The sequence below is a fragment of the Crinia signifera genome, chromosome 11 (assembly GCF_055691185.1).
Source record: "Crinia signifera chromosome 11, ASM5569118v1, whole genome shotgun sequence".
Taxonomy (NCBI): Eukaryota; Metazoa; Chordata; class Amphibia; order Anura; family Myobatrachidae; genus Crinia; species Crinia signifera.
The window spans coordinates 103,730,821-103,745,243 of NC_139227.1; the positions used below are offsets into that span (position 1 = coordinate 103,730,821).

At 49.2% G+C, this 14,423-nt stretch overlaps 1 protein-coding gene across 2 annotated transcripts in view; it reads left to right on the forward strand.

Annotated features, from left to right (window-relative positions):
- PTH (parathyroid hormone) overlaps positions 1–11,327 on the forward strand; it is a 100,170-nt gene extending 88,843 nt beyond the window's left edge. Inside the window, exons 1-3 of one of the 2 annotated variants that reach the window (XM_083164078.1) lie at positions 3,437–3,591; positions 8,962–9,052; positions 9,465–11,327. In XM_083164078.1, coding sequence (XP_083020204.1) covers positions 8,967–9,052; positions 9,465–9,768 — 390 coding nt within the window. In that variant the 5' untranslated portion in view covers positions 3,437–3,591; positions 8,962–8,966 and the 3' untranslated portion in view covers positions 9,769–11,327. Of the gene's footprint in view, positions 1–3,436; positions 3,592–8,961; positions 9,053–9,464 lie in introns of those variants that run through there. The other variant, XM_083164079.1, reaches the window with a different exon arrangement.
- The last annotated feature ends 3,096 nt before the right edge of the window (positions 11,328–14,423 follow it).

Consider the following 14,423-nt stretch of genomic DNA (forward strand, 5'->3'; position numbering starts at 1 on the left):
CGCGAATCACGGGGGGTGCCGCGAATTGCGGGAGGGGGGGGTCGCGGGGTTGGGTGCTGCGAATCGCGGGAGGGCGGGGTTCACAGGGGTTCCGGTGGGGGGTTGCCGCGAATTGCGGGAGGTGGGGGGTGCCGCGAATCGCGGGAGGGGGGGTTGCGGGGGGGTGTGACGCGAATCGCCACAAGAAAAAATCAACACAGAAAGGTCAACACATGTAAATGTTGACATAAGTGTGCCACTTCATTGGTGTCCATGTTGACACATGAGAATGAATATGAAAACATTCAAAAAATGAAATAAATCTTCAAAAACTCATGTCAACCTTTTTCATTGTCGACCATAGCCGTGCCAGTGTTTTGCATGTGCCATTTAATCCTGGGGCTGCCGCCAATTGCGGGGGGTGCCGCGATTTGCGGGAGGGGGGGGGGTTGCGGGGGGTGGGTGCCGCGAATCGCGGGAGAGCGGGGTTCATGGGGGTTCCGGTGGGGGGTTGCCGCGAATTGCGGGAGGGGGGGGTCGTGGGGGGGTGCCGGGGTGCCGCGAATCGCCGGAGGGGGGGTTGCGGGGGGTGTGACGCGAATCGCCACAAGAAAAAAATCAACACAGAAAGGTCAACACATGTAAATGTTGACATAAGTGTGGCACTTCATTGGTGTCCATGTCGACACATGAGAATGAATATGAAAATATTCAAAAAATGACAAAAAAACTTCAAAAACTCATGTCAACCTTTTTCATTGTCGACCATAGCCATGTCAGTGTTTTCCATGTGCAATTTAATTCTGGAGCTGCCGCGAATCACGGGGGGGTGCCGCGAATTGCGGGAGGGGGGGGTCGCGGCGGTGGGTGCCGTGAATCGCGGGAGGGCGGGGTTCACAGGGGTTCCGGTGGGGGGTTGCCGCGAATTGCGGGAGGTGGGGGGTCACGGGGGGTGCCGCGAATCGCGGGAGGGGGGGTTGCGGGGGGTGTGACGCGAATCGCCAGAAGAAAAAATCAACACAGAAAGGTCAACACATGTAAATGTTGACATAAGTGTGCCACTTCATTGGTGTCCATGTCGACACATGGCAATGAATATGAAAAATTTAAAAAAAATAAAAATAAATCTTCAAAAACTCATGTCAACCTTTTTCATTGTCGACCATAGCCATGTCAGTGTTTTGCATGTGCCATTTAATCCTGGGGGTTGCTGCAAATTGCGGGGGGGGGTGCCGCGAATCGCGGGAGCGGGGTCGCAGGGGGGGTGCCGCCAATCGTGCAAGGGGGGGTCGCGGGGGGGTTCTTTTTGCCGCGAATCGCGGGAGGGAGGTCGCGGGGGGGGGTGTTTTTTCCGCGAATCGGGGGGGGGGGGTCACGGGGGAGGGTTTGCCGCGATTCGCGGGAGGGGGGGGTCGCGGGGTGGTGGTTATGCCGCGAATTGCGGGCGGGGTCGTGGGGGGGTTCTTTTTGCAGCGAATCGCGGGAGGGGGGGTCGCGGGGGTGTTTTTGCTGCGAATCGCGGTAGGGGGGGGTCGCGGGGGAGCGGGTGTTTTTGCCGCGAATCGCGGGAGGGGGGGGCGGTTTTGCCGCAAATCGCGGGAGGGGGGCGCTCACCTGGTGGCTGTGGAGTAGCAGTGCTGGGCAACATGGGAAGGCAGTGGGTGTCTGCCACTGTCTGTGGGCTCACTGGGCTGGTTCTCTGTCACATACCTCCCAACATGACCCTCTCCAGGAGGGACACAATGCTCTGTTTCTAGACTTCCCCTTAATGTATGATTGCCATCACCTGTTTTAAACAGGTTAATTTCTCAGAAAGGTGTTCAGCACAGATGAAGGCAATCACACATTAAGAGGAAAGTCCAGGAACAGAGCGTTATAGACACAGACACCCACTTTGAGTGACAGATGTAGCCAAATATATAGGAGATATGATGCTATATGCATACCCGGCTGTGTGTGTGTTACAGTACTGAAATGTACAAAGACCTGACGCAGTGCAGTGCATCAGCCCTTTTGTATAACTCGCTTCCCTGCGTGATCCCCGGGCTCCGCCTCCAAATCCACCTACTTCTTCAGCAGAGTCAACTAGTAGCGCCATCTTGGGCATCTGTAGTGCCACTGCGGAGCCGAGTTTCTTTGCCGGGTTTAGACTTCTGTCAAGGTATACCACTCTCTAGTCTAGGGAAAACATTGCACAGACTGTCACTATATCATCTAGAAATATTGACACTAATAATTACCCGGACATCACATTATCAATGGCTATACCACACACAGCCTGGCAACCATTGGTGATGATAATGATGATTACCATGTATGGCTGTCTGTGGTGGTAATCATTCATCGTCATTAGCAATTGCTGCTGGGCTGTCTACCGTACTAACAGGATATATCATACATTTCTGTGGGTACAGTGTGTATTACAATTATATCATTTCTTTCCTTTCAAATATATATATTTTGAGGTAAAAGGTAAAAATGTTCCCTGACCCCTGATATTTTGCATGATTACCTTACGAATGTAGAAAATTTACACACTGAAGATATCATTAATGATATTGTTCAATGACGTCACCAGGGCTGGCGCATTGTAGTGAATTTAGTGTTCCCTCTAAGCTTCTTCTGCAGGGTGCCGCACCCTGCCCATTTTTAAAACCTCAAAATGCACCCTGCCATTTTTGTGTGTGTGGCATTGTGCACCCTTACGCTGCCCCCGACCTAGGATCAACCCTAATTTTTTTTTTAAACCGGTTCGGAATGCTGGACCGGGGTAATTTCAAATAGACCCTTTCACATTGCACGTCAATATGAAAGGGTTAATGCTAAGTCACCTGGGAAATGCAAGCAGTCAACGGGTCTGATTCAGATTGGGACACAAATTACCCAAAAATCACTATTAGCCGATGATTTTTGGAAATCTGTGCATGTGCACACATGTCAGTATGTGTGTGTGACCCCTTAAGGGGGCGGTGATGGGGTGGTGTTTTCTGGCCGGCTACCCGGTACTGCAGGGGCACGGACCGGACAACGCAGGCTTGTCTGCACCTTCTTATGGGGCGGACAGCAGTGGCCGTGTGACATCACACGCAGCCGCTGTGACCCAAAACATGACAGTCCTCAGACAGCTTGGGCTGTGCAGCCAATGGGATACCCTTACCATGCGAGCATAACAGCAATGTGATTGTAGTCGCACACGGAAGGGAACCGCATGCAGTTTTCACATAACTACCACCAAAGCTGAATGAAGCACAATTTTCTATCTTTTGCCTAACTCTCCCCATTATATCCCCTCCTGTCATCTTGGGCTACCGTGAGTAGTATCTATACTATCATCCTGATCAGCTCTGCGTACTATTGGGAGGACTGAGCCGGCTATAGTCACATCATTACAGAGGTGGTCCCTGGACTGTGGGTGGGAGTCAGCCCTATAAGGTAGAGGATGGCCTGGGAGATGGGAGTGACAGACACTGGGAATACATAAAGCTGGCTACATTGGCTCCTATGGGCCATAAAACTGCTCACACAGAGCAAGTTCATCAAATTGCTGTATAACCTCAGCGTTTCACTGTCCACAGCTGGACTCTGCCAGGACCAACAGCCAAACCCCACTGGGTGAGTAACTCAGCATCTTATACTTGTGTACTTCCCTTGTGCTGTATTATTGCACATGAGCCTTATATGTGTTTGTCTGTTCTGTCTCACAAGTAGTAACGCTGTCTATCCAGTGACCGACATCATGTAATAGTATGTTCTGCTTTCGTGAAATGGGGCAAATCCAGAGAATCTGCCTCCAGGTATCTGCTTATTGCTCTGTAGTGCACCATAACAGAGCAATAAGCAGGCTGGGTAAACTAGCCATGTTTTACTGGATGTTAAAGATTTAAATTGACATGGGAAGGTTACACACACACACACACACACACACACACACACACACACACACACACACACACACACACACACACACACACACACACACACACACACACACACACACACACACACACACACACAATGGGAAGGTTACATGCACATGTATGATAGGAAAGTTACACTGGGTATGATGGGAAGGTTACAAGCACACGTGTAATGGGACGGTTACAAGCACATGTGTAATGGGAAGGTTACACATACACGTATGGTGGGAAGGTTACAAGCACATGTGTAATGGGAAGGTTACACATACATGTATGATGGGAAGGTTACAAGCACACGTGTAATGGGACGGTTACAAGCACACGTGTAATGGGACGGTTACAAGCACATGTGTAATGGGAAGGTTGCACATACACGTATAATGGGAAGGTTACACGTACACGTATGCTGGGAAGGTTACAAGCACATGTATAATGGGAAGGTTACACATACACGTATGGTGGGAGGTTACAAACACACGTGTAATGGGAAGGTTACAAACACACGTGTAATGGGAAGGTTACACATACACATATGGTGGGAAGGTTACAAATGGGAAGGTTACACATACACGTATGGTGGGAAGGTTACACATACACGTATGGTGGGAAGGTTACACATACACGTATGGTGGGAAGGTTACAAGCACACGTGTAATGGGAAGGTTACACATACACGTATGGTGGGAAGGTTACAAGCACACGTGTAATGGGAAGGTTACACATACACGTATGGTGGGAAGGTTACACATACACGTCTGATGGGAAAGTTACAAGCACACGTGTAATGGGAAGGTTACACATACACGTATGGTGGGAAGGTTACAAGCACATGTATATTGGGAAGGTTACACATACACGTCTGATGGGAAGGTAACAAGCACACGTGTAATGGGAAGGTTACACATACACGTATGGTGGGAAGGTTTCAAGCACACATATAATAGGATGGATACACATGGGAAGTGTCACTTTTCATTCGATCCGTCGCAGCAACGTAAATAATCGCATAAAAAGTGGCCATATCGCACTAGTGGATTGCAGCCTTACAAAGCAATCTCTGACCTCCTCCAGGTGTTGTGGAAGTGAATTATATTCTGCTTTATGTTTAATATTGGTTAACATCGCTTTATGTAAGCCAGTTTTATGTGATCATCTATATATATTTCCTGTGTCCGCGAGTCTCCGAAACACTGCCATCTACTGTCAGAGAGTGAAACTACATCTCTTTCTCACACATGCACAAACACAGAAGGCAGCAGACTAACTTTCGAAGCTTTTGCTTCGAGCGGGCTTACTAGTGGTACTTTATTTATATAGTAGTATGTCATGGTGTTTTATGTGACCACCGCATAACACATCGCCAGCATGGCCAGTGCACTGACATACATGCCTTGTGTAATAAGTGTCTCTTAGTGGATGCTGCTGTCAGGCAGCAGAGTAATCCTGTCCCACGGAGGAGCGAGGGCTGATGGATGGCAGAGAGATGAAGCAGAAGCTCAGGAAAGGCCATGACACAAGCGCATCCTCTCTAGGCATCGGTTTACATATTACAACATGAATGCTACAAGGTTACATTACAATATGTGCAGCCCGCAGAAACCAAGTTTACATTCCGACATCCACGTGTTCCCAGTTAAGTTTAGTCTTAAAGGATCATTTATAGATGCAAATAGATGCAAGCTGGTCTGTTATAAATGAAGGAATTATTATTGCATTTACATATTGAGGGGGTGATGGGTTCCAGCGATAGAGTTTCTTTTGAAGTGGAATACACCATTAATCCTATATACTTTAATAAAAGGCCAATAAAGCAATTCAAACGTTGCTCAATTCGGCTGCACACAACCGCTGGCGCTGACATTACTGTTATGTTGTTCTGTCATTGTGACAGGTTGGGAACTGATTGTAGAAGTAACTTGTAACTCAGTACAGTCCAAGTGTTACCCTTGTATAACTCCGGCAAGAATCCACAGCTAGTACTGTACTTCCACCTGGCCAGCTAAGAATCTGTTCCTACAGTAGAGCCACAAGTCCTCAGCTAATGCGCACCAAGATCAGCCATCATCTAAATAACATCTACCACAGTCACTGACACATCACCCATCTCCTGATATACTCTGTGCTGCTGGAGACCCTGCTCCTCCCACTATATAACTCTCAGTCTGTGGCTTCCTGCTGCCTCCATTCCCCTCCTCACATCATGTCACTGCCCCTGTCACATGCAGCCCTGTCCTCACTGATACATCACCCATCTCCTGATATACTCTGTGCTGCTGGGGACCCTGCTCCTCCCACTATATATAACTCTCAGTATGTGCCTTCCTGCTGCCTCCATTCCCCTCCTCACATCATGTCACTGCCCCTCTCACATACAGCTCTGTCCTCACTGTCACAATACCCACCTCCTGATACACTGTGTGCTGCTGGAGACCCTGCTCCTCCTACTATATAACTCTCAGTCTGTGGCTTCCTGCTGCCTCCATTCCCCTCCTCACATCATGTCACTGCCCCGGTCACATGCAGCCCTGTCCTCACTGACAAATCACCCATCTCCTTATATACTCTGTGCTGCTGGGGACCCTGCTCATCCCACTATATAACTCTCAATGTGTGGCTTCCTGCTGCCTTCATTCCCCTCCTCACATCATGTCACTGCCATGTCACATGCAGCCCTGTCCTCGCTGAAACATCACTCAGCTCCTGATATACTCTGTGCTGCTGGGGGCCCTGCTCATCCCACTGTATAACTCTCAGTCTGTGGCTTCCTGCTGCCCCCATTCCCCTCCTCACATCATGTCACTGCTCCTGTCACATGCAGCCCTGTCCTCACTGACACATCCCCATCTCCTGATATACTCTGTGCTGCTGGGGACCCTGCTCCTTCCACTATATAACTCTCAGTCTGTGGCTTCCTGCTGCCCCCATTCCCCTCCACACATTATGTCCCTGCCCCTGTCACATGCAGCCCTGTCCTCACTGACATATCACCCATCTCATTATATACTCTGTGCTGCTGCTGCTCATCCCACTATATAACTCTCAGTCTGTGGCTTCCTGCTGCCTCCATTCCCCTCCACACATTATGTCCCTGCCCCTGTCACATGCAGCCCTGTCCTCACTGACATCTCACCCATCTCCTTATATACTCTGTGCTGCTGGGGACCCTGCTCCTCCCACTATATAACTCTCAGTCTGTTGCTTACTGCTTCCTCCATTCCCCTCTTCACATCATGTCACTGCCCCTGTCACATGCAACCCTGTCCTCACTGACACATCACTAATCTCCTGATATACTCTGTGCTGCTGGGGGCCCTGCTCATCCCACTGTATAACTCTCAGTCTGTGGCTTCCTGCTGCCCCCATTCCACTCCTTATATCATGTCACTGCCCCTGTCACATACAACCCTGTCCTCACTAACACATCACTAATCTCCTGATATACTCTGTGCTGATAGGAACCCTGCTCCTCCCACTACATAACTCTCAGTCTGTGGCTTCCTGCTGCCCCCATTCCACTCCTCATATCATGTCACTGCCCCTGTCACATACAACCCTGTCCTCACTAACACATCACTAATCTCCTGATATACTCTGTGCTGATAGGAACCCTGCTCCTCCCACTACATAACTCTCAGTCTGTGGCTTCCTGCTGCCCCCATTCCACTCCTCATATCATGTCACTGCCCCTGTCACATACAGCCCTGTCCTCACTAACACATCACTAATCTCCTGATATACTCTGTGCTGATGGGAACCCTGCTCCTCCCACTATATAACTCTCAGTCTGTGGCTTCCTGCTGCCTCCATTCCCCTCCTCACATCATGTCACTGTCCCATGTCACATACAGCTCTGTCCTCACTGTCACAATACCCACCTCCTGATACACTGTGTGCTGCTGGAGACCCTGCTCCTCCTACTATATAACTCTCAGTCTGTGGCTTCCTGCTGCCTCCATTCCCCTCCTCACATCATGTCACTGTCCCATGTCACATACAGCCCTTTTTCCTTCTGTGGAGAGCTGTCACCCACGGAGAAGCTTTAGCCAACCCTTGGAAGAAAGGGACAACCCCGAGTTGTGAGGCTGAGGGAAGCCTGAATACCCTTGCCTCTAAGGGACCCTCTGGCTCTGTGGGTTGGGGATTCAAGGGGTCCTTCTGACTTTTGGCAAGTGGTGACCCAAAGACACTTTTTCCCTCAGTAGGCCCTTTGGCTCTGACAGGATGGGGAGTAGCTGGACCCTTCTCTTTTTGGAGAGGGTCCTAAGTCCCATGCCACTGGCACAGTTTTTGCACTGTTTACCTGGTGACAATTATATGCACCTTGGGCTTCAAGGGAAAAAAACCCTACATAGGCCCCTTTCACACGCTCCAGCTCCTGCCGGACCGCGAAACCTCGCATGGCCAAGAAGCCGTGCCGCACACAGAAGTTTACAATGGTGCGGATGGCCACAGCCCGGCAGCTGTCCCTTCCAGTGGTCACATCCGGCTGCAAACGGGCGGCTGGGCCATGGCCGCCCCGTGTGAATGAACACAATAATGTCCATTATTAACTTCTGTGTGCGGCACGGCTTTTGGCCGCGCGGGGTGTCACCGCCCGACAGGAGCCGGAATGTGTGAAAGGGGCCCTTCCACACCAAACCAGTACCCGGGTTGCTTCGTCAATAACCCGGATGATTATTATGGTGATACCCGGCTCCACCTGTGCCTATGCCCCGCTTCAGCCTTGGCTAATCACATCCCAGACAAGTTGCATGTGACTATTAATTACCTTGATCAGGCTCTATGTGAATGCACCATAAAAACGGGGCCAAATAACTGCAGATGGGATTATGTTTTGTTGTTACTTTTTCCACAATAAATTACATCAAAAGGCCACAAAAATGTTTCTCTTCCTTCCTAATATATGACGTATTGTCTGCAATGTTTATACATGGTTCTAGATTCACCGCAGAGATTACTCTCACCCCCTCGACCATTCCAGGCTTTATGTACTGTGTTACCTCTCCTTCCCCATGAGGTCATGCGCTGTACTGTACATCTGAATGGTGTTATTCTTTCCCTGCAGACACCATGCATCTAATCCCAGACCTCACCAAGATTGGACTCATCCTGTGCGGAGTATCGCTGCTCTCTGGATATGAGGGTAAACCTGTGACGTGAGTTTCTACTCTATTTACATGTGCCTTTGGGGGGGGGGGGCCTTAGCGGTGGGGCCCTTTTCACTGCTATCTTTACTGACAGAGAACGGCCGTGGATTGTCGTGATCCTGGCTGCAGATCGACAATCCACGGCTGTTTACGCGGACACGACCCCTTTCGCCAATCGACAGGCGGGACATTGAATCCCGCCTGCCGATTTGCTGTCGGGCAAAACGCAAACGGGCCAGGATCACGGCTGTCGGGAGGGATTGACAGCTGTGATCCGGGATTGGATACCCCCTTAGTCTCCTTACGTGACACAACAAGCATTTTCTTCCATTTACAGTTCGGGGTCTTGTTAACTACTGTGATGAGGAATTGTCTTTGTATGACATCACATTTATGTACAGTCTGTGTGTTTTTGCTGCAGGAGAAGGGCAGTCAGCGAGATGCAGTTAATGCATAATTACGGGGATTTCAGGCACACCTTGCAGAGACAGGACTGGTTGCAGCAGAAGTTACAGACTCTGTACCCTGCTTCCATTAGCACCCCCCAGGAATCTACGCCCAAGGTCTCGGAGAGCAAGCCGCTAAAGCCTTACAAGAAAGACAAGTTTGTGGACAACCGCACCAAGAACACGGCTCATCAAAACCAGCGAACACACGTCAAGAAATCACACAGGCATGGGGCGAAAAACCACACAGAGAACTCCTTAAAGCCAGATTTTCAGTGACAGACCCGGAACCTGTAAATCCTAATGATCACAAACAGCTGCTCGGGGCGGACTATCAGTTCTAAGCTCATATACTCCGAGTTGCAATGTTCTGGGAGCCAGTGACAGGTAATAGGCGAGGAAATGATTAAGGGGCTATTTATCAATCGCATTTACATTGGGATCTGGGAGTGATACGGAAAGGTAATGCAATATGCCATTATACCAGCAGGATGTAATAAAGTGCAACCACAGGGACAAGAAGCCCGTTACTGCAATGTGGAAGTAGGACACAAATGCGGTGGATTGCTGGGAGTGTTCTGGAGGAACCCTCTACCAGCTAATCATGTAAAGTGTAGCCCGAAAGCTACAACGTGGTTAACACCATTATCAAATGGTGCCAGCTGCGGGGAATGGGCCCCTCTCAGCTCTGGGCCCCATAGCAGCTGCACCCCCTGCACCTATGGTAGCTACGCCCTGTGTATAACACATGTTACTGTGACAGGGAAGGTGGCCCCTCTCAGCTCTGGGCCCCACAGCAGCACTCCCTGCACCTATGGTAGCTACGCCCTGTGTATAACAAATGTAACTGTGACAGGGAAGGTGGCCCCTCTCAGCTCTGGCCCCATAGCAGTTGCACCCACTGCACCTATGGTAGCTGCACCCTGTATATAACACATGTAACTGTGACAGGGAAGGTGGCCCCTCTCAGCTCTGGGCCCATAGCAGCTGCACCCCCTGCACCTATGGCAGCTACACCCCTGTATATAATACATGTAACTGTGACAGGGAAGGTGGCCACTCTCAGCTCTGGGCCCTATAGCAGCTGCACTCCCTGCACCTATGGTAGTTACACCCTTGTATATAACACATGTAACTGTGACAGGGAAGGTGGCCTTTCTCAGCTATGGCACTCCCTGCACCTATGGTAGTCATGCCCTTGCTGTCGGGGTATGGCTGCAGTTGATACATAAGGAAGGGATAGCAGCTGATATAGAATAAATCTACTGTGATCCATCCTTCATACATGGGGCTAATATTATTGATAAATGGGTCCCTTAAGATAATATAAATTATGATAAGAAAAACAGTTAAAACATCAAAGACTGTAATACGCAGAGACCAAATTCACCACTTGCTACTTTCAGTTTATGCCCCTTTCTTGCAGAGCTGCTAGAAGTGATTTTCTCTGCACTGTTTTTAAGTGTAGAACATAGGATATAATGAGAAACGGTCATCTGTCAGACCAGACTTAGGTCGACAGTCATTAGGTCGACCCCGGAAGGTCGACAGGGTTAAAGGTCGACATGGCTCAAGGTCGACATGACTTAAGGTCGACATGGGCCAAGGTCGACATGGTTTTAGGTCGACAGTCATTAGGTCGACATGAGTTTTTCACTGTTTTTTGAGCCGACATGTGCCGACAGGCGGTATTTCATGCTCTACCATCCACTATGGCGTGGTGGGAGAATAAAATAGTGTGCCGAGCGCAGCGAGGCACCGTGCCCGAAGCATCGCGAGTGAAGCGAGCGCAGCGAGGGGCTGCGGCTCGACTCCAACTGTGTCGACATTCGGGTAAAAAAAACAGTGAAAAACTCATGTCGACCTAATGACTGTCGACCTAAAACCATGTCGACCTTGGCCCATGTCGACCTTAAGCCATGTCGACCTTTAACCCTGTCAACCTTGGGGACAGTCGACCTTCCAGGGTCGACCTAATGACTGTAGACCTAAGTCTGTTCTGACAGATGTACCGCTTCCGATATAATTGGGTTTACTATGTATAACATATAAGTATCCTTATATAAGAAAACTACTGATAGCATTCACACAAATATACGTCCCAACTGTCCTGATTTTCGCGGGACAGTCACATTTTTGAGACTATGGTTCATCCCACCTGTGGCAGTGTTCCTGCGGGGGTTTGGAAACAATTACTCGCACACAACATCTATTCAGGAAATCAGAGGGACAGGGAACATGGCCAGCAGCTCTCAGACTGCTGACCATGCCCCCACAGCGTTGAAATGGGGGCGTGGCCTCATGATCACAGACATTCCCGCAAAGCCACTCCCCATTTCCAGAGGCTATGCCCCTTATTGGGAACATGCATGCAGGAGGTTTACTGTGATTCTGGGCAACAGGAAACCCCCCACCCGAGCATTTGCCTATAGAATGCGATGCAGTAACGCAGTAACTTCAGACATATCTCATATCCCAGCTTCCGATGTATTTTGTGAATAATATCAGTACGATAACTTGTATTTAAGGATCGGTGGATCCTTAAACAAACAAAAAAAGTACTATTGTTCTGATGTTCCAACATTTTTGTATCTTAAATGTCACACAAAGTATTTTATTGACAAACCTCTTTTAATTGAGCTGCAGATGATTTTTCAGGTGGTAACAGACCAGGGCTTACCTGATACAAGGTGAACAGCCGGCTTCAGAAAGCATTTCCTATGATTCATGTACCATGCCTGATTTTGTATTAGATGTCTGATAATTCTTTAGAGGCTATATTTTGTTTGTCAACTTTTTATATGAATGTACCTCATTGGGGGGGGTATGAAGTATTAGTGGTATTAAGCGTACTGCCAACATCATTTAGTCAAGCCCTGTGGGCAATGTTCTTTCACTGTCATATAGGTACATACACAGTACACCAGTTTTTGTAATGATAAGCACGATAACGATATTGTTAATGATGTTATTATGCTATAAACCAGTGTGTACACACTATGGCCCTTATTCTGAATCGGACGGTACGGCCCGCGTGCGGCCGTACCGCCGATGTTTTTAGTCTGCACATGCGCAGAGGTCAATCTGCGCATGTGCAGCCCCATTCGCCGCAGACGTATTTCGTCCGCCGCAAAGGGGGCGTATAGGGGCGTGAGGGGCTTCATACCCTCATTTCCCTATGTATACGCCCCGCGTTTCATGGGCGTTCCCATGCAAACGCGGGGCGTATGCATGCTAATCAGGGTATGACGCCACTGATGGGGGCGGAAAGCTGACGTCGCCGGATGTCAGCTCTCAGCCCCCATACAAGCTATCACACGGACGATTGTCCGTGTGGTCTCAGCTTGCGGGAGCTGCTGTGGCGTGCGGCCCTGCCTTCGATGGTCGACGACCATCGAATGCAGGGGGCAGCTCCCACCATGGTGGAGGCGTACGCCCCACTATTTTTATGCGGATCGCCAGCCGTCCGTGTACGGACGGCCGTGGCGATCCGTCTCGTGGGCGGGGATTGGTTTGTGCGGCCGGAGCACCGTGTGCGGCTCCGGCCGCACCAACCAGAATAAGGGCCTATATTGGTAACGACCACCCCTTTCGTGTGCGGTCAAATCCTGACTATATCATACCTCCCAACATCTGGGACCCCGGCGGCGGGACAGGGTGAATTTTTCCTGTCTGGAAGGGGGCGTGGCATATACTCACAGCGCTGCTGCGAGGTCACGCCCCCGTTTTTCACCACGGTGGGGGCATGCCCAGCAGCTCTGTGAGCTGCTGGCCAGCCACTCTGCCTGCAAGAATAGATGCTGTGCACAGCGTCTATTCACGGACTACAGGGGGGGACTCCCAACTGCCCCCCCCCCCCCCCCCCCGTGCTACGGGACACTGTCGGCGTCGGGAGGGACAAGGGAATGTCCCAAAATATCAGGACGTTCCCGTGATAAGCGGGACTGTTGGGAGGTATGCTATATCGGCAATGAGACCATATTCAGAGTCATGTTAGGATAACGTCACTGAAAGATATTGTTAGCAACATCATTTATTATGTATGTATGTTATCGTTCACCCAGGAATTCAATGAAAAACCCTAACGATATCGCTCATGAAGCATATTGTATGGTGTGTACGCATTGGCCGACATTCACTGTACACACTGAATGATATCAATAAGTTATATTGTTCAGTGATGTCACTAGGACCTGCTGAGCATGGGGGGGTAGTTTTCAATGTGCGGAAGCAGACGCTAGTCACATTTTCGGTGTGTGAGTCTCCTACAATGCTCATCGATGCTTGACAACAACGTGTCCGGAGACATGCGCCGTTACCGCAAGAAGCACTTTAATTCTATTTATTGTTTTTTACTATGTAAATGTCTGAGCGTAATTATTTTTTTCACAATTTTTTTTTGTTTTTTTTTACTTCTGTAATATTAAATACCAAAAAATATATTTGTAAGGCACATATGTAATTAAACTTCCAGAATTTGAAATGTTTCCGAATTTCACTTTATTGGAAATGCATCATTTGATAATGTGATGTGGTGGACATGAAGGGGGGTTCCATAGGAAGAGATGGCATTAGCAGGTCGGCATGAATTGTTGTAGGAGTATTATTATGCCATTTTATTTATAAGGCGCCACAAGTGGATGGCAGCGCTGTACAGAACGAGTATATTGGTACTTACAAAATCAGAGCGACTTAGAGACTAAATTTAATTAGGGGCAGCACGGATGGTGTAATGGTTAGCATTGCCGCCTAACAGCACTGAGGTCATTGGTTCGATTAACACCTAAATATGCAGTTTGTATGTTCTCCCCTTGCTTGTGTGGGAAGAAACTGTACTTAAAGTAGCGTGCAGGGTCGATGTTAAATCAGCCAATCGTCAGCTGGTGTATAAATAGATTGTGTCAGAGAGGTGAAGTATTGGTTGCACTCCTCTC